Genomic DNA, 18,793 nt, shown 5'->3' with positions numbered 1-18,793 from the left:
TTCGTAGTTCAGGAAGTAACTTCAGACCCTGAGGGCGTTTGCTACGGAACTGCGTAAGGGTTAGGCCTCCGCAGCTCCTTCCCCAGAACTGCCACTTATGGGCTAGGTTTCCAGTCTCTCAGACTACCCAAGGACAACGTTCCGAACACCTGTAGGGAGTGGAGCAAGAGGGAAACGTCGCGCATGCGTGCTGGCGCGCGCAGGCGCAGCCCGGCTTTTTCCGGATCGCCCAGCACTAGCACCCACTCCGTATCTCCCGTCCCGCCTCCAGATGCATAGGAAGGATGCGATTGGGCACACTTGTTGCCCGTCAGACCAGACTCAATTCTTCTCCCTACAATTGGCAGCCCGGGAAAAGGCCAGTCTGTCGTCGTCGGCTTACTCCTTAGAGACCTGGCGCCACCGCGGAAGCCGCTATTGGCGGACGCCCGGGACCGCGACTGCTCACTTCCGGCGCCGGCGACGACTCTGCCCGCTCGGGCACTCTCAGCCTCCCCCGCCCTTCCACCATGGCCGCCTCTGTGTGGTGTGGGGAGAAGCTGGTCCTCCCGTAGCGCTCCGGCCGCATCCTCACCCGCTAGGGGCCGGATTCCAAGGAACCGCGTTTCCCAATCCCGCTGGGAAGGTTTCCCACCCCCAATTCAGGGCCAGGACTCCTTCCCACACCTCGAGAGGCAGAAACTTAGGGTCTCCCCTCCTTTCAGGATAAGAAGCCAGAGGGTTCCCTCTCCACTTCTGCAAGGGTGGCAGCCTTGCCCACCTCTCTGCAGGGCACAAGACCCTAGTCCCATACTTCTGCGCTAAAGCTCTGCCCCAGCACGGCTACTCCAGAGGGAGCATCTAGAGAACCCGCGTCTTTCCCCTCCGCAGGAGAGGAGGCAAGAGTGCGGAAAGCCAGGCCTATCGGCCTCCCTCCCACTTGTTCCTCTTGCTCCTCGTCCTTGGCAAGCCAGAGTTCTCCATTTCTAGGACTTAACACCCGTCTACTCCCTTGACCTCTTCCGGTCTCCTGGCTGCAGCCATGGAGTTACAGAAGGGAAAGGGGACCGTAGCAGCTGCTTCATCAGGAGCAGCGGGAGGTGGAGGAGGAGGAGCGGGAGCAGGAGCCCCAGGAGGGGGGAGGCTGCTACTTTCAACCAGTTTGGATGCCAAGGATGAGTTAGAGGAGGTAGGTGTGGGGGGTGGGGAAGGGAGTAAGGAATTGGGTTGAGGAGGGATGCTGGAGCGGATATGGGGTGGGGGTGGGGGAGAAGAGGCCTTCAAGTTTTTTTTTCTAAGGCAGAAACATTGCTCTTGCTTCCTGCTCCTGGAGGAAGAAGTGTGGGTCAATTTCCTGGACAGGTTGCCCTAGTAACAGCTGCCGCTATTAAGAAAATGGGTGTGAGGGGTGTTGGTTACAGAAGGGATGTAGCATCCATATTGAACAAAGTTATTTTCATTTCTTCCCACATACACACCAGTAGCTATCTAAAATATCCACCCTATTTGAGAGTGTTAAGTTGAAAAGTATATATGTGTTTACAGGCAGGTGTCTGAGGATTGGCAACTTCCTACAGACTTGGCCCCTCTTCTTAGATGGTATCATTGACTGTGTGTGGATACAGACAGTTGTCAGTGATTTTAACCGAGCATTTATAGAGTGAGTGAAGACTTACAAGTAAGTAGTATCTAGTTTGGTTATATCAGTCATAGCAGTGGGATAAGTCAGTATGTAGGAGACTGAACCAGAGAGTACACACACACACACTAAGGAGAGATCCAGGAAGCAGAGGCAAGTGGATCTTTGTGAGTTCAAGGCCAGCCTGGTCTATAGAGTGAGTTCCAGGACAACCAGGGCTACAGAGAGAAACCCTGTCTGGAAAAACCAAAAGAGAGAGAGACAGACAGAGATAGACAGAAAGAACATGAGTGTCCCTTCCTTGTTCTCCCCCTGTGCTTGACTAATAAGAGATGATCAGTGTAGCTCCTTCCACAGCTCGCACACAGGAAGATTTACTTAAGGTGTATGACAGACTGAGGCATGAATGTCAAACTGTTCTAACATTAGTGTTCAGTTCAGTGGTTGCCCAAGGATGGGGGAGGCCCCGAACAGGCCCTGTCTCCTCACAGGCTGTTTCCCTGACACTATGTCAATAGTCCTTTATCACATGCTAGAGTAGGCAGATAAACTCAAAGTTGAAAAAAATATTAGATTGCCAGGTGTGATGGTTCACATCTGTAGCCCTAGCATTTGGAAGGTTGAATCAGGAAAGTTAGTAAAGAGGGCCAGAGAGAGAATGGAAATGAATGGTGAGTGTGTAGTGAGTTCTAGGCTAGCTGGGGCATCATTAGCTAGACCTTGCCACCAGAAACAAGAAACAGAGAAAAAGAAAATACTGTAGATCACAAGAGGTTGGCACAGACACACAAAAATAAACTTTATAGCCCTGCACTCGAGGCAGAGGAATCTCTGCGAGTCCAAGGCCAACCTGGTTTACATAGCAAGCTTTAGGACAGGCAAGACTACACATAAAGACCCTGTCTCAAAAGAAAGAAGTGAACTTAAATTAAAGTGACCTTATAGCAACTTTGTGGTTTATCCACCAGCAGATGTCTGGCTGGCTGGAAAGTGAGTTATGTTTTCACTGTATTATTCTATATGCCTTTAGAAAAGTTTGCTATTTCTGTTCTCCTGCTCCTCCTTTTTCTTCTCCTTCTTTCAATCAACTAAGGTAGGCATAATTGAAATGTAAACTTCCAAGCCAGGCATGGTTGCCCAGGCACAGGTTTGTAATCCCAACACTCCAAAGAGGCTGAGGCAAGATGATTGTAGGTTTAAGACCACTCTGTGTCACCATATGCCCTACCACTCTACAGTTTTTCCTGTTTCAATTAAAATTTTTCTTGTGTGTGTGAGTGATATATGTATGTGGGGGTGTACACTTTGAAATGTGCGTAGAAGTCAGAGAATATCTTTATAGAGTTGGTTCTCCCAATTTTTGGCAGGTCCTGAGAATTGAACTTGGGTTGGATATTTGTCCAGTAAGGCTCTCCATCTGCTGAGCCGCTCAACAGGCCTGTTTAACTTTTGAGATAGTGTCTGAATATGTAGTCTACCTAGTCTGAAACTTTTCTTCTTCTTCTTCTTCTAATTTTTTTTTTTTTTTTTTAAAGACAGGGTTTCTCTGTGTAGCCCTGGCTGCCCTGGAACTCCCTCTGTAAACCAGGCCTGTAACTCAGAGAGATCCTCCTGCTTCTGCTTCCCAAGCACTGGCATCACAGGCGTGCAACACAACTTTCCAGTTACGTCTGGAACTTAACTATGACCACTTTGTCTAATATTGAACCTGGCTGGCACCGGAGCTGTAGGAGGGTAAAAAGTCAGTAGGTGGGGTTGGGGATTTAGCTCAGTGGTAGAGCGCTTGCCTAGGAAGTGCAAGGCCCTGGGTTCGGTCCCCGGCTCCGAAAAAAAGAACCAAAAAAAAAAAAAAAAAAGTCAGTTGGTAGCTGACTGCCCTGATCCCTCCATCAGAGCAACTGAATGACAAAGGGTTGGATGAGGGATGAGGGTCCGTTGATTCTTATCTCCATACCTATAGAGTCCTATATGAATCCCTGATTTAATCTGTACCATAGGATATAGTACAGCATCCTTTTCTGGACAGTAAGTGACAGGCTGGAAAAGATCACAAGAGAGAGCAGAAGCCTCTCTTGCCTCTTAGGTTCTTGCCTTTTTAGACTCTGAGAATGAACTTTCAACTTCCTAGGGAGAAAAGGGAGGGGTTGTTTGCTTCTGTCTGATTTCTTTCATGGTGTGGATGCTTCCAGGGAATCTCAAGCTCCCCCTTCCACACTCCACTTTGCCCTTTGTCCTTCACATCTTTTATTTTCCAGCTTGTCTTGCTACACCCCCCCCCCCAATGGGTGTGGTTCTGTTATCCTACTAGACCATAGTGTGTAAAGGCAAGGCTAACTGGCCTCTTCTTCCTCTGTGCCTCCCTGAAGATCTTTACACACAGAAGTTATCAACACCTGTTGTTGACCAACTGACTTCTGCTCGTTCTCACTTGGTTATTTTCCATCATAGGCCTATCTGTTTTCCAGGAAAATAGGTCTGCTTTTTTGCCTCTATGTGCTTAAAGCGTGTTAAGTCTGATAGGAAAATAAGAGAAGACTGTAAGGTGTGCCAGCCTGAAGTTTAGCATGTCAGAACAAAGTAACACCTAGCAAGAAGTCCTGAAAAGGTAGATGAGGGTGTGAAGAGGTGGTCATAGCTGAATGTGATTCGCAAAGGCCCTTCACTGTCCTGGAGCAGGAAGCACTTTATAAGATCATCCTGGACAAGGTCTGTGACTTTCCTACCCTGGGGAGTGTTTGTTGTATCCCTTCTTCTCTTTGGCCCCATTCCTTCCTTTGAAGACAAGTATATTTGACCATCCCAATCCTAATTTGGGGAGGGAATGAGATAAAAATAGTGCCAGAGATTGATGTCTAGAACATGTAGTTCCTGGTCACATGAGTCTTCACAGCCCTGGCCATTCCTTTGCCAGGGAAAGACCAGTCACTTTGAAGTCAGGCCAAAAGCAGGAACTGTGACCCAAGAAATCAGAATATCTCAAAATATCAGAAAGATCGGTCTCGAAGTTATGTTTGGCAAGATGGATGCACCTCCCCACCATATTTACTCCAAGAAGTAGCTCGGCGTGTCTGAGAAGTCTCCAAAGGATGAGCTTTGAGTCATTTTTAATTTTTTTGCCCCTTAAATCATCATTGCACTTATTCTTGACTGTAAAATATAGGTCATTCCTTGGAATCTGCAGGGCATTTGTCCCAGGTTTCTCGGAAGATGCGAGAGCCATTCTACTCCATATACACCAATAAAAAGTGGCCACACTTGGAACCCAGCATGACCAATCACTGTTAACTGATGTGGGTTCTGAGAGATTGTGCAGGTCGGACCACAGTTTCCTTTTCTGGGCTGCCCACCTCTTAGATGGGAGCCATGTACTATACTCTAGCAAGAACATATATTCTACTTGACTGGGGCAAGGGAAGTGGAGTGGTTAGAGGGACTCGTCTAACTCAGTCTACAGCTTCACTCATGCACTGAGGAGCAGAGAGGCTGCCCTCCCTTCTGCACACTGTCACTGCTGTAGTCATGGTCAGGTAGTTTCGGTACTAGAAAAATGAGTTCCAGAGCACCTAGAGATGATAAATATTTACTGAGCTCCCTGAGGTGCTGTCATACAGAGCTTATTCTGAACAGAGCCATTCTGCCAGCAATTGCTGGCAGCTGCGTGTGTGACTTCATCTTTTCTAAGAGCCTTCAGAGACTATGGGGAACGGGTACTGTTACCCAACTATGCATCTGTTTTCCTCTGGCCTTTGAGGCCTTTTCTCATTCTGAATGATTCCCGATAATTTCTCTCCTTGTTTTTTGATTTGTTTGTTTTTGGCTTGTTTTAGATAGGCTGGCTTCCCCCCAAGCACTAAAATTGCAGACATGCAGCACCAGGAGCAGTTTTAGATTTATCTTTTGGTTTTGTTTTTAAGACAGGGTTTCTCTGTGTAGCCCTGGCTGTCCTGGAATTTACTTTGTCAACTAGGCTGGCCTAGAACTCAGAGAAACCCACCTGCCTTTACTTCCTGAGTGCTGGGATTAAGGACTTTTTATATCTAGGAAAAGTCATTTTTTTCTGTACTCTGTTGTCTGAAAAGGAGTGTCCTTATGTTTCTTTTGTCATTGAGTTTGCTCATTCTGGACTCTACTTTCTGTATCCTTAGTAGGGCCTCCCTGTTTTAAGAGTCCATTCTTGACTGGGCACTGACCCATAACATTGACTCAGGCCTCTGAGCAGAGCTTAGAACATTGGGAGGAGCCTAGGGAAACTTTGCTCAACCCACAGTCTAATGAATGTTAAATCACACCAAGAGACTTAGCCAACATGTAGGGCTTATAGGGCTTTGTAGCTAGATTAGCACTCTTGGTTCTGGGTCTGTCAGTCAGGCCTCCTCCCTTTGCTTGCTCAGTCGATCTCACTCCCCCCTCCCCATTCCCCCTCTGTGTCTCTGTGTCTGTCTCTGTCTCTCTCTATCTCTCTGTCTCTGTCTGTCTGTCTCTGTCTCTCTCTCTGTCTCTCTCTCTGTCTCTCTCTCTGTCTCTCTCTCTCTCTCTCTCTCTCGGTTTTCTGAAACAGGGTTTCTCTGTGTAGCCTTGGGCATCCTAAAACTCACTCTGTAAACCAGGCTAGCTTCAAACTCACAGAGATCTGCTAGCCTCTGCCTCTAGTGCTGGGGTTAAAGGCGTGTGCCACCACCACCCAGCTCTCTTAAAGGCATAATCAAGAAGAGACCTTTTACTTCTTGGAAACTTAACCTATGTCCTGCAGTAGAGGATTTAGTTTTCTGGAACCTTTAAGGGCATGCCACTAGAAGTAGTGGCTGGAGAGCTAGCAAGATGGCTGAGAATGGAGTAAAAGTATGTGCTGCCAAGATTTATGGCCTAGTGATAGAAGGAGACTACCAACTCCCCATGAGTTGATCTCCACACTACCCACATGCATATACATATACATAGCACACAAGTAAGTAGGTGTAACTTAATTTTTAAAAAGAGAAGTGGTGGGAGAGTGCAGAGCCAGGTCTTCAAGGATTAATTGCCAAGTCTCACAAATTGGACAAACTCTAATTAGTTGAGGCACTTGGTGCAACTTTGTGATACAGGGGTTAGCTCTGTTTTTCAGATAAAACCGGGGTTTGCAGAGGCTAAATAATACAGCCAAGATGAGCCTAGGCCTAGCTATGGAGGACCAGTCCCTTCAATGCTTGCTTGCTACCTGCTGGTTTCTGTTGCCTGGCTGCCTGCCCCTTGGCTTCTCTCTCTTGCTGTGAGTGGTGTCTAGAGTGTTAAGTGCTGCTGCTTACTCTTCACCCCCTTCACTCTGAAGCTGCTAGATAACCTGGGATGGATACAAGGTGTCTGCAAGACCCAGCCACTGGAAAGATGATTCTCCAGACACACAGATACGGAAGCTGTTGTTAGTAGAAAGAGACAAGGTTTTAGAAGAGGAATTCCAGCCTCGGGTTTTCCCTCCCACACTTTATACAGGAGCTAAATTAGGTGCTAATGGCTCCCAGAGCTCACAGGTCATGAGAGTCACAGCTCAGCTTTCATGTGATCGCATGGTTCCTTTTCACAAGTATGCACTTGCTATTTATTAAGGCTGAGCCTGCTGATCTGCCCTAATTTGAAGCTGGACTGCTGTTAGAGGTAAAGTTGTGAGTGTCACCTCCAGACAGCTTTAAGGTGGTTTTAGGTTAAGGTTTTGGACCCTCCTGTTGCAACATCTACCTTCTGTTTTCTTTTTTTTTTTTTTTTTTCTTTTTTTCCGGAGCTGGGGACCGAACCCAGGGCCTTGCGCTTGCTAGGCAAGCACTTTACCACTGAGCTAAATCCCCAACCCTTACCTTCTGTTTTCTTAACCTTTTTTTTTTTTTTTTTTTTAATATTTATTGTTGAGCTGGGTGGTGGTCGTGCACACCTTTAATCCCAGCACTTAGGAGGCAGAAGTAGGTGATCTCTGAGTTCCAGGCCAGCCTGGTCTATAGAGCAAGTTCCAAGAAAGTCAAGGCTACATAGACACCCTGTCTCAAAAAAAAACCCAAAAGCAACAAATAACAAAAATTTACTAGTATTATTGTTTTTTATATTTATTTTATGTGTATGTGTGTTTTGCCTGTATGGCTGTCTGGGTACCATGTGGGTGCTGGGAACTGAACCTGGGTCCTCAGCAAGAGCAGCCAGCTCTTCAGTCCCATTACTTTGAGCCTTATCAGGATAGTCATAGACAACTTCAGGGTGATGGTCAAAGGAGAAGCATGTTTGTCTGTCCTTTCTTTCTCACTGTATCTGTTTGTGATTGCCTCAGAATGCTGCTACAGACTGCTTGCCAGCTTCTCAGCATTATTATTGTGGGGTTTTCGTGTTATTAGGGCTCAAGCTCTGGGTCTCAATATGTTTGGGTTTTGTTGTTGTGTTTTAGTTTTTGTTTCATTTGGTGTTATGAGATGGATCTCACAGAACTCAAGCTTGTCTTAAGCTCCTTTTGTAGCCAAGGGTGACCTTGCCTTTCTGATCCTCTTTCCTTGAGTACAGTTCCAAATGCTGAGATTGTAGTGGGCATCACTGTACCCAGATGTCTTGTTTCTACATTGTTGTTACTGTTGTTACTTTGTTTTCAGACACAGTCTCACTTAGGGGATCAGGCTGGCCTAGAATTTTCAGCAGTTGTCCTGCCTTTGTCTCCCGACTGCTGGCATTTCAGGACCTTTACACAGAGCTTTGTCACTGGCCGAATGTCCTAGTTGCAGTACTGGGCCACATTGCCAGCCCCTCTAAATACTGAGACAGGGAATTACTAACTTACCTGGGTTGGCCTAGGATTTTTTGATTCTTTTACCTCTGTCCCCCAGAAGCTAGGATTCTAGGCATACACCACCATGACTTCAGCAAGATTTTTTTTTCTTTTTTTTGGAATTGGGGACAGAACCCAGGGCCTTGCGCTTGCTAGGCAAGCACTCTACCACTGAGCTAAATCCCCAACCCCAAGATGTTTTTTGATAGTTTGTAATATTGAGTAACAATAAACCAACCTGGCCTTTTTCTGGTTTTGCCAGGGTCATTGTCACTGAGAATTGGTTTTACTTAAATTTTGAGTTTCATGCTAAAATTTCAAAAATCTTAGGAAACTGTTGAGGTTGGTACAGAAGGCCTTTCTGGCTACGCATGCAGCCGGCTTTGTCAGAATCTTAGCAGCGGTAGTAAGTGAATGTCTCAGAGTGGGACTCACTAGTGAGTCCTTAAAATGCTAAGCACGTGAGGGGTGCCATTGAAACTGCAGTGGCCTGTCTTGTTTAACTAAAGGCCCTGGCAGATTTTAATGCCTCCTTTTGTTTGTTACTCTTTTTTTTTTTTTTTTTTTTTTTTGCTTAGTTTCTTTTTTGTTTTTTAAGGCAGGATTTTTCTGTGTAGCTCTGGCTGTCCTGTAACTTGTTCTGTAGACCAGTCTGGCCTCAATCTCAGACATCTACCTGCTTCTGCCTCCTGAGTGCTGGGATCCAACCCTTTTCCTTATATACTTGCATTCTGTTTTGTCTTTAACATGGGAAGGGATTTTAGGCATAAGTAGAGACATTAGTATTTAGTACTGAATAGCAGTCTTACTTGAAGTGTACAGTTCACTCTAGATTGTTTTGAAACAAATCCAAGATATATCATTCATCTTGAAATATTTTATATAGCAGGACATGGTAGTATACACCCTCAATCTCAGCACTCAGGAGCAGAGGCAGATGGACCTGTGAGTTTGAAGCCACCCTGTTTTTCTCTTTCATTTTCTTTTATTTTCTGTTCTTCCATTCCTCTTCCTCCTTCCTTCCTTCTCTCTCTCTCTCTCTCTCTCTCTTTCTCTCTTTCTCTCTACCTATCTACCTATCTATCTCTTGCATAGCTCCAGTACTAATACCATACCTGCAAACATTAGTAACATTATCCCTTGTGGCACTGCAAACCTTAACAAGAATATCCCTTAAGGCTGGCCAGGCCTGGTGGTGCACAGCTGTAACCCTAGCACTTGGGAGAAAGATCAGTAATTCAAGGTTATCCTCAGCCATGGAATAAGTTTGAGATCAGTCTGGGTTATATGAGATCCTGACTCCAAAAATTATCAAGAAAACCATCAATGTCCTTCTAGCTATTGTCACCTCTCCTTTGTCCTCAGGACTATCTCCCTCTCCCTGCCCATCTCTGTGTTCTTTCTTTTCTTTCACAGCTCTCTCCCTCCCTCCTTCCCTCTTCTCTCTCTAGTACTGTTTAATTCTTTGTAGATTTATTTTATGTACATGAGTGTTCTGCTAGCATGTGTGTCTGGGTACCACATGCATGCTGGGGTACCAGGGAGGTTGGAAGAGGGCTTCATCTGCCTAGAACTGGAGTTATAGGTGTGTATGGGGCACCATGTGGTAGTTGGGAACCAAACCTAGATCCTCCGCTAGAGCAATCATTGCTCTTAACTGTCTCTCCAGGCCCCACCCCCTTTCCACCTAGCCCAACCAGGTTGAGTGAGGCTGGCCCTGCTTGACCCAAACCCCATGCTTCCACCTAAGTATTGGAATTTCAGATATTTTCCACCACCCAATCTGATTTTGTTTTTTATTTATGTATTTCATGCATACGGGTGCTTTGTCTCATGTGTGTCTGCATACTAGAAGAGAGCATCAGATCCCGTTATAGATCATGGTGATAAAGCACCATGTTAGTGCTGGGTCCTCTGTAAACCCAGGTCCTCTGAAAGAGCTGCCAATGCTTGTCCACTGAGAGGTCTTTTCAGCCCCTAAACTTTCTGTTTGTTTCTTTATTTAATGTGTATGAGTGTTTTGTCTGTATGTATGTCTGTACACCATGTGCATGTCTGGTGCTCTTGGAGGCCAGAAGAGGGCACTGAATCTTCTGGAGCAGGAGTTAGAAACTATTGAGAACCACCACAGCATGGTGAGAGTAGCCTGGGTCTTCTGCAGGAGTAACAAGTGCTCTTGATTGCTGAGCCATCTCGATGTGATCTTCTTTTTACTTTTACTTTTAGCATGCAAAATAGAACAATAGTTCCTGGATTTACTCAACACTTTATATTCTCTCTCCCTGTCTCTGTCTCTCTCCTTTTTGATATAGTGTCTCATTATGCAGCTCTTGGCTGGCCTGCAACTCACTGTATAGACCAGAGTGGCCTTGAACTCAGAGATCCACCTACCTCTCCCTCCTGAGTGCCAGGATTAAAAGCCTGCAGAGCCTTTGATTGTATCTTAAATTCTTTTTTAAAAATTTATTTATTTTTATTCTTTAATCCTTTTTACAGTCCAGACTTCATCCCCCTCCCAGTCTGACCCCCATTCCCCATTTGATTCATACCTCCCTCCCCCTTCCCCCAATCTTAAATTCTTATAAAGTTGGTTTGCTCAAGTCAGAGATGAAAACAAAGGCTGGAGAGATGGCTCAGAGGTTAAGAGCACTGCCTGCTCTTCCAGAGATCCTGAGTTCAAATCCCAGCAACCACATGGTACTCACAACCATTGGTGATGGGATCTGATGCCCTCTTCTGGTGTGTCTGAAGACAGCTATGGTGTACTCATACATAAAATAAATTATTCTTTAAAAAAAAAGAAAACAAGATCTATACCTTATGCTTGACTATTAAGATTCTTTGTTTATTTTTTTTAGTAACTTTCTATTTAAAACTTAAAGAAAATTTATGCAAATGTTTACTATGCAGCTTAAGCAGACCTTGAACTCAAAATTCTCCCACTTCAGCTTCTTGAGTGTCCAAAGTATAGGTGTGCACCTCCATGTTTGTCTGCTTATTTTGGGACAGACTCTTTGACTATTTGCCTAGGTTATACATAACTCCTGGGCTCAAAAGTCACCCTTCCGTCCTAAACTCTTAAGTATCTGGGACTATAGCATGTGCCACTAAGCCTGATTTCCTAGTGTTTCTTAGGGGCAAATGGGGTCAGTTTGTTTACTGTAGCTTTGGTTAAAAGAACATCCAGGCTGTCTACATGTATTACTTCTCTCTGGAGTTTTTCTTCCAGAAGTTATAACCGACGAGCTTTAGTACACATGGGTAGTGTTAGCCTAAATCAGCTCTCACTGCACTACTGCTCTTTCCACATTTTTTTTTTCTTTTTTCTTTTTTCTTTTTTTTTTCCGGAGCTGGGGACCGAACCCAGGGCCTTGTGCTTGCTAGGCAAGCGCTCTACCACTGAGCTAAATCCCCAACCCCTCCACATTTGTTAATGGCCATTCTACGTGAAGACTTTTCCCCTTCCTTCCTTCCTTCCTTTCTTCCTTCCTTCCTTCCTTCCTTCCTTCCTTCCTTTTTTCTTTTGTTTTAAAGCATAGTAGAAGGATGATCAAGCTTGAATTTGTAAAATGTTTTGGGGACAAAAGTACTTCATAGGCAGTGTTATGATGCACTCTTCATTTGTTCTCATCCCTACCCCCAGAGGTTGGAAAGGTGTATGAGTATTGTCACATCGATGACTGCTGGTGTCTCCGAGAGAGAAGCCAATGATGCCCTCAATGCGTATGTAAGTACCATGTCCTCCTTATATCCATTCTGCTTGGGAAAAGCTGTGAGATGCAGATAGGAAAGTGGAAAGGTGATGGCTAAGACTTAAGGGACTGAGTTCGCGTCTTGGTTCCTATCAGGTTTTACTTTCTCACTACTAGAGTCTGTCTATTTCTTGGAGCCTTTTTTTCTGAGACCATATTTCAGTGTATAATGCACAGTGGCCCTTGAAAACAGTATGGAATCCAGGATGGTGTCATACTCAAGACCCTTCTGCCTCAGCCTCCTAAGCGCTATGATTGCAGGGTCATGCCATCTCACCTGACTTCATAACAATGGAAAAGCTCAGTTATTGACCAGTTAGGTGGCTCAGTAGGTCAGGGGCTTTGTATGCAGCCTTGGTAACTTTGACCTCTCATTGCTGCAATCTACAAGATGGCAGGAGAGGACTGACTCCCAAGAGTTGTCCACTGATTTTCTTTGACAGTTTGTAAATTCTTGTTTATTTACCAAGAACTTGATTTGTAGACCATGTGTCCTGAACTTACAGAGATCTGCCTGTCTCTGTTTCCCAAGTGTTGGAATTAAAAGCATGTGCCACCACACCTAGCAAAAATTTTTTACAAGATTGAAAAAAAATAAAGTCATAGAACCAGCGATATGTTTCAACAAACAGTGAGTGGTACCTGCTGTTAAGTATAACAGCTTGTTTGACCCCGGGACCAGCGTGGTAAAAGGTGAGAAGTGTTGTAAACCACAACAGAGGGGATGGAGAGATGGCTCAGTGGTTAAGAGCACTGACTGCTCTTCCAGAGGTCCTGAGTTCAAATCCCATCAACCACATGGTGGCTCACAACCATCTGTAATGAGATCTGATGCCCTCTTCTGGTAAACCACAACAGAGAAATCACTGTAGCAAGTTATGTTCTGATCACCACACATGCAACATGGCGTATGTGCACATGTAAACATTAAACAAAGTTTTTGTTTTGTTTTTTCAAGACAAGGTTTCTCTGTGTACCCCTTGTTATCCTAGAACTCACTCTATGGACCAGTCTGGCCTCTAAGTCATAGAGGCCTCTGCCTCCCAAGTGCTGAAGGTGTGTACCACCAATGCCAGGCATAAATTAGGTTACAAATAAAAAATAAAAATGCTTGTTTTGTAGTTTCTTTTTTTGCAAATCATTCTTACATACATTTTAGCTTCTACCTCTCAGTTAAGTAATTTTAAGTAGCACATGTGAGGAATTTATATAATAGCAATTGATGATATGACCAGTGGGTAAAAGTGTCTGCCTCCAAGCTTGACTGCCTGCCTGAGACCCATGTGTTAGAAGGAGGAACCAGGGGTTGGGGATTTAGCTCAGTGGTAGAGTGCTTAAGGCCCTGGGTTCGGTCCCCAGCTCCGGGGCAAAAAAAAAAAAGAAAGAAAGAAAGACAAAAAAAAAAAAAGTAAATGTAGAGATTGAGTAGAAAAGATACCCAATATCCACGTCAGGCGTCTTTGACCATGTGCATACAACACACATGTATTATACACACATATAATACAAATATAAGATAAATCTAAAAAATGTAAATAATGATGTATAAAAATACTGTGGTGAATCCTATTTTTTTGTAGGTTAACCAAAAAAATCGTTTAAAAATAATGTATAGAAATCTTACAGAATAAATATTTAGGTATTACTTGATATTATTTAAATTACCAGGTACCATTTCTGTGTTGGAGTCCCAGAGGTTCTTGGGGTTGTGGGTGGTGTGGCTATGCCTCCATTGCAGGATTGCCCCAGCTCCCTTGCTTTCCTCATCTTAAGCACTCTGTACTTACTAGCTTTAGGTCATTAGAGAAAAAAAAAAAGCTTTTCCTTTCCTGCCTCTCCTGAAATAGGTGTCTCATTCCTATTAAGAGACGGAAATCATCATTTTGAGAGTCCTGAGACTTCTATGAAAATTGTTCTTGTGTTTCCCACATGTGAGTGACAGCTAATTCTTTCCCTCTCTCACCTCCCAGGTGTGCAAAGGACCTCCCCAGCATGAGGAGATCTGCCTAGGCCTGTTTACTCTTGTCCTCACTGAGCCTGCCCAAGCCCAGAAGGTAAGGCACCTTTTCCCCTGGAGCCATTTAAATCGAGGGACCTCACTAACTCAAGTTATGTCACTCTTTTTTCTTCTTTGGCTTTTCAAGACAGGGTTTCTCTGTCTGTATCCCCTCTGTCCTGGAACTCCCTGTAGACCAGGCTAACCTCGATCTGACAGAGATCCATCTGCCTCTGCCTCCCCAAGGGCTGGGATTAAAGGCATGCACTAGCCACCACCACTGCCCAGCAATCACACTCTGGATAAGAGCTGAATCAATTGGTTCTCTAAATGTGTCCTTAAGTCCCTTATTTTCAGTGAATTCATTAGTCTCTGGCTGGAGTCTTTTCTGTCCCCAGATACTAAAGCTGAAAGGCAAGAAAAGGCAGTTGAAAAAAAAAGGAAAGAAAAAGAAAAGGCAGTTGGAGAAAAAGACATGAAGGTTAAAGTTCAGGTGTGAGACTACAAAGTTCAAAATTGGCATTTAATTTGGGATATGGAGGGGATGGAGGACAACCAAGCTCATGGGAGTTCTTACCCAGAAGGAAAAGACCTGTAGTCTGTGGCTTCTGCTTTGGCAAAGGAACAGAAAACAGGCTTAAAATTGTAGCATGTAACCTTTAGATTAAATGAGTTAATGTAATAATTAAGAAGAAGCCGGAGAACAGTGGAGTCTGACTTCCTAAGTGTGTTGCCAGGAAGCACTCTGGCCTTTCATAAACAGAAGAGGTTCCAGTGAGGCTCAAGGCCAGGCCAGATAGCTTCTGTTCTCTCGGTAAAACTAAGTCTTCTGTTTCTTCAGACTGCCCCCTCCCAGCAACTTTGTATCTTTTGAGTCTTGGCCTAATGAGTTAAAGTTGGTTTGGATCTGGCTGGAGCTATCTGACAGAGGGAGAAGTGTGGGGAATTGGTCCATGGCCTTTCCCTGAGCACAGGTGGTGTGGAAGAAAAACAGATATGTTCTTTGCCTACCGTTGTGTCCTGCTCTTTGGTCTGAAACCCCTCTGGCTTTGTAGATTTCTCCCCTCCTCTAGACTTCAGTTCCTCCATAAAGTGTTGGAATTTAGCCTTTTTGTCATTTGTTCAGGGATAACCAAAGGACACTCATTCTCAGAGATACAGACGGGACGCTCCTAGTATACTGACAGGGATGCTTACATCAACAAAGTATTCATGGGCATGGGAAGCTGCTGTTTCCTAATTCTCTGGTGCAGCTTGGGGTGCTTGTGAATGGGAGGCATAACACATTTACCTTTCCCAGGGAGACACCAGTCATTTCCAACTGTGTTAGGTTGACTTCTATTTGTGCTCTTTTCCTTTTTCCTTTTTCTCTTTTTGAGACATTCCAAGATGACCTTGAGCTCTGGTTTCCTCAGCCTCCCAAGTGTTGGGATTTCATTTTACACTGAATTTGTCATTCAGATCTTTAGAGATAAGTGGATGACATTGATTTATAAGTAGTATAATTAAAGTCTGACTTAAGGACCAGTGAGATAGCTTAGTTGGTAGACACACTTGCCACATAACCGTGATGACTTGAGTCTGACTCTCAGAACTTATGGAAGAGGGAGGGGACTGACTCCCAAAAGGTGTCTAGTTTCTCTCTCTCTAATAATATATACAATAAAGAAGTTTAAATTTGATTGGCTATAGCTCATGTGAGTGCTGTGTAGCTTGTGTGAGGTATGGCTTTTCTTTCACCCACACACACTGTGCATGGTGGCGCCTGCCTGTAATATCAGTAGTTGGAAAGCTAAGATTGGAGATTGCCTTGAGTTCAAGGTCAGTTTAGAGTTCATATCAAGTACTAAGCCAGTAGGTTAAATAAATAACTAGATCTTTCAAGAAAGAAATGGCTGGAGTGAGGGGTCAGTGGTTAAGAGCATTTAGTGCTCTTGCAGAGGTCCCAGCTGCAGTTCCCAGCACCCACATGACAGCTTACAACTGCCTATAACTCCAGTTCCAGGGGTCTGACACCCTCACTGGCCTCTAAGGCATCACACTAGTTATCTCAGTGCAAACTAGCCTTGCCTTCTGGGAAAGCTTGTTTCAGGTGAAATCTAAGTCAGACCTCAGTGAGCCTCTAGGGGATCAGGCTATGTCTACTCTCTCTTTTCTTTCCGGCTTGGCATTGAGAAGCCACAAAGTTCTACTTTGTAAATATGTATCTTGTGTTTGGCCACTGAGTCTAGTAAGAGCCAGCGTTTTCTACTTCTTCTGTACTGTGACAGGGCTGTGCTCTCAAGGGACGTAGCCATCTCACTTTGGGTTTCATAAGTGAGGACGCCTGCACCAGGTTCATGCACATGTGCTCAATTTTGTAAGCAAATCCTCTACCTGAGGCTCCCTAGGTCAGGCCTCTCCAGGCAAGCATGTTATAATTAGGAGGATCTGTCAGTCGTTTGGAGACCTTGAGCTGGGTCAGACCGTGGTGGAAGGAGTCTGAGCAATTCTTTATCCTTCTCCTGGTGGGCAGAAGCTCCTGGTGGGAGTTGCTGATACGGACTGATCTCAAACCTCGTATCATTATCAGCTTTAAGCAGGACTGTTTTCTAAGGGTTTATTTGGGGTTCGTTCTACCTCTGGACAGAAGTCCAGGTCGGATTTAAGGTTTACTGAATCTTATGGGCATAGAGCTCTGAAGCATGGATGGTAAAGGTAGTTGTGGAAACTGAGGCAAGAATGTTGCCAGGGAAAGGGTGAGTTAGGGAGCTTCTGCCTGTGCTCAGAAGCAGGTCTTAGATTTGTCAGTGGGTGGAGTATGGTGGATTAAATACATAAACTAGAGAATGCCTACAGGTAAGTGGCCGGCAAGGTGGCTCAGTGGGTAAGCTTGTTTGCTTTGCAGACCTGGTGACCTGAGTTTGATCTGCAGAATCAAAGGGACAAAGATTCTAGAAAGTTGTCCTTTGACTTCCACACATGTCCCATAGCATTTGCATGCACAGCGCAGTGTACACATAGATAGTAAATTTAGAAAGAATGCAGATAAGGTGTTGGTGGAGTAGAGTAGGCATGAATGGGCTTCATCCACCTTAATCTTCCTCTGATAACTCTTTCACAGATGCTGTATAACCTTTGACTTTATTTACTTCCTTTGTGGTATCTGAATTAAGTATGTGCTTGAGGAACTGGTAAACAGAGGCTAAGCTGGGATCTAAACCCTACAGGTTCTGGCTGTCAGTTAAAAGGTAATTGGAAAAGTGCTAACATCAGTGCCCAGATCTCTGCCTCAGATTTACCTAAACTCCTAGGCCTTTTTGGGTCTAGGCTCTTTTTGCAGGCAGCCTGTGTGCTCAAGTGTTGGTATGTCACATTCTCAGCAGGGTCAGACTAAAGGGCAGTCTCCCTACCACTCTGTTGTTTTCCTTTAAGATCCTCTGCTCTTGTCTGTTTCTCCTCGTGTTTTTGTTTTTCCTCACATATGCTTTTCTTCCAAAACAGTCAGCAAACTGGCACAGAGGTTTCTACAGCTTGCAGCACAGGCCCTGTGGTGTTCTTGGTACCCAGCTCCATGTTATGAGAAGTTAGATTGGTAAAGATTCCTGGTGGAGCTTGAAGTCAGGCAGGGCTACTGCTCTTCTTCTGGACTCAAAGTGCCTGAAAACTTTGTCCTCCTTCCCTGTTCTGGGTCTGTCTACATTTCTGGTATTTCATCTTTCATTTTAACAGACAAGGCTCTTGTGTGGTTAGCTCAACATGGTTTTTCTTTCTACCTCTCCTTCCCTTGTCCCTAGGACATTCTGTGACTTACCTATGGGGAGTCTCCAGAACTTACTTCCCTGATAGCCAGCACGTGTGCAGAAGCTCACTGGGCCCCTTGCCTGGTGCTTTTTCCCTCGTGATTTCTGTTTTTAATCTCTCAACAACCTACCCCTAGATAGAGTTAAAGGATGAATTCTCTTTGGAGTGTGAGAAACTGTGGCACGCGAAGGCTCTCTGTTGTTTTCATCAGGTCAGTTAGACTTGTGGACAGAAGGGGTGAGAAGTGTGATGAGAGCGTGTCTTGTAGGAGCTCCACTTCCCACCAAGGCTGAGGAGCGGCTGCTACTGAAGGCCATGCTTTAGAATGCTTAGGGTGGGGTTGGGGATTTAGCTCAGTGGTAGAGCGCTTGCCTAGTAAGCGCAAGGCCCTGGGTTCGGTTCTCAGCTCCGGAAAAAAAAAAAAAAAAAAAAAAAGAATGCTTAGGGTGAGTGAGAGAGTTTACAAATGGGGTCATTGCTGAGCTGTCATAATTCTTTCCTTCATCATCGGCAGTCTTCTTAGTTTTCATATTTGTGTGAGGTGCTTAAGGGTGGAATTAGGCTGCCTAGATTTGTTTGTTTTGTTTTGTGACAGGGTTTCCTCATGTGTCTGTCTGGGCTGGGATTATAGATGTGAGTCACCATCTGCATTGTAATGCTGGTTTTCTCCAATCTCTTACAATATCGCAGACAGGCTCCCTCCCCTCCCCTCCTGTCCTTCCTCTCCTTCCCTCTCCCCTCCCCACCCTCCCTCTTCTCTCTCCTCCCCTCCTCACTCCTTGAGCCTACTTCCTTACCTGTTCAAATACAGGAAATAAGTAACATCTTCAATTTTTTTTTTTGAGCATTTTTCTCGTTCTCCAACTCCT

The 18,793-nt window shown here is 44.8% G+C and overlaps 1 protein-coding gene across 2 annotated transcripts in view; it reads left to right on the top strand.

The window, feature by feature from the left end:
- The first annotated feature begins 367 nt into the window (after positions 1–367).
- Positions 368–18,793, top strand: part of Ints3 (integrator complex subunit 3) — a 52,249-nt gene continuing 33,823 nt past the window's right edge. The window contains exons 1-3 of one of the 2 annotated variants that reach the window (XM_017591307.3): positions 368–1,168; positions 12,037–12,120; positions 14,116–14,199. In XM_017591307.3, the coding sequence (XP_017446796.1) occupies positions 1,022–1,168; positions 12,037–12,120; positions 14,116–14,199 (315 nt within the window). In that variant the 5' untranslated portion in view covers positions 368–1,021. The remainder of the gene's footprint in view (positions 1,169–12,036; positions 12,121–14,115; positions 14,200–18,793) is intronic. The other variant, NM_001427200.1, reaches the window with a different exon arrangement.

Source organism: Rattus norvegicus, chromosome 2 (genome assembly GCF_036323735.1).
Source record: "Rattus norvegicus strain BN/NHsdMcwi chromosome 2, GRCr8, whole genome shotgun sequence".
NCBI lineage: Eukaryota > Metazoa > Chordata > Mammalia > Rodentia > Muridae > Rattus > Rattus norvegicus.
Note: the sequence above shows the minus strand (reverse complement) of the source record. Positions and strands in the feature narration are given on the sequence as shown.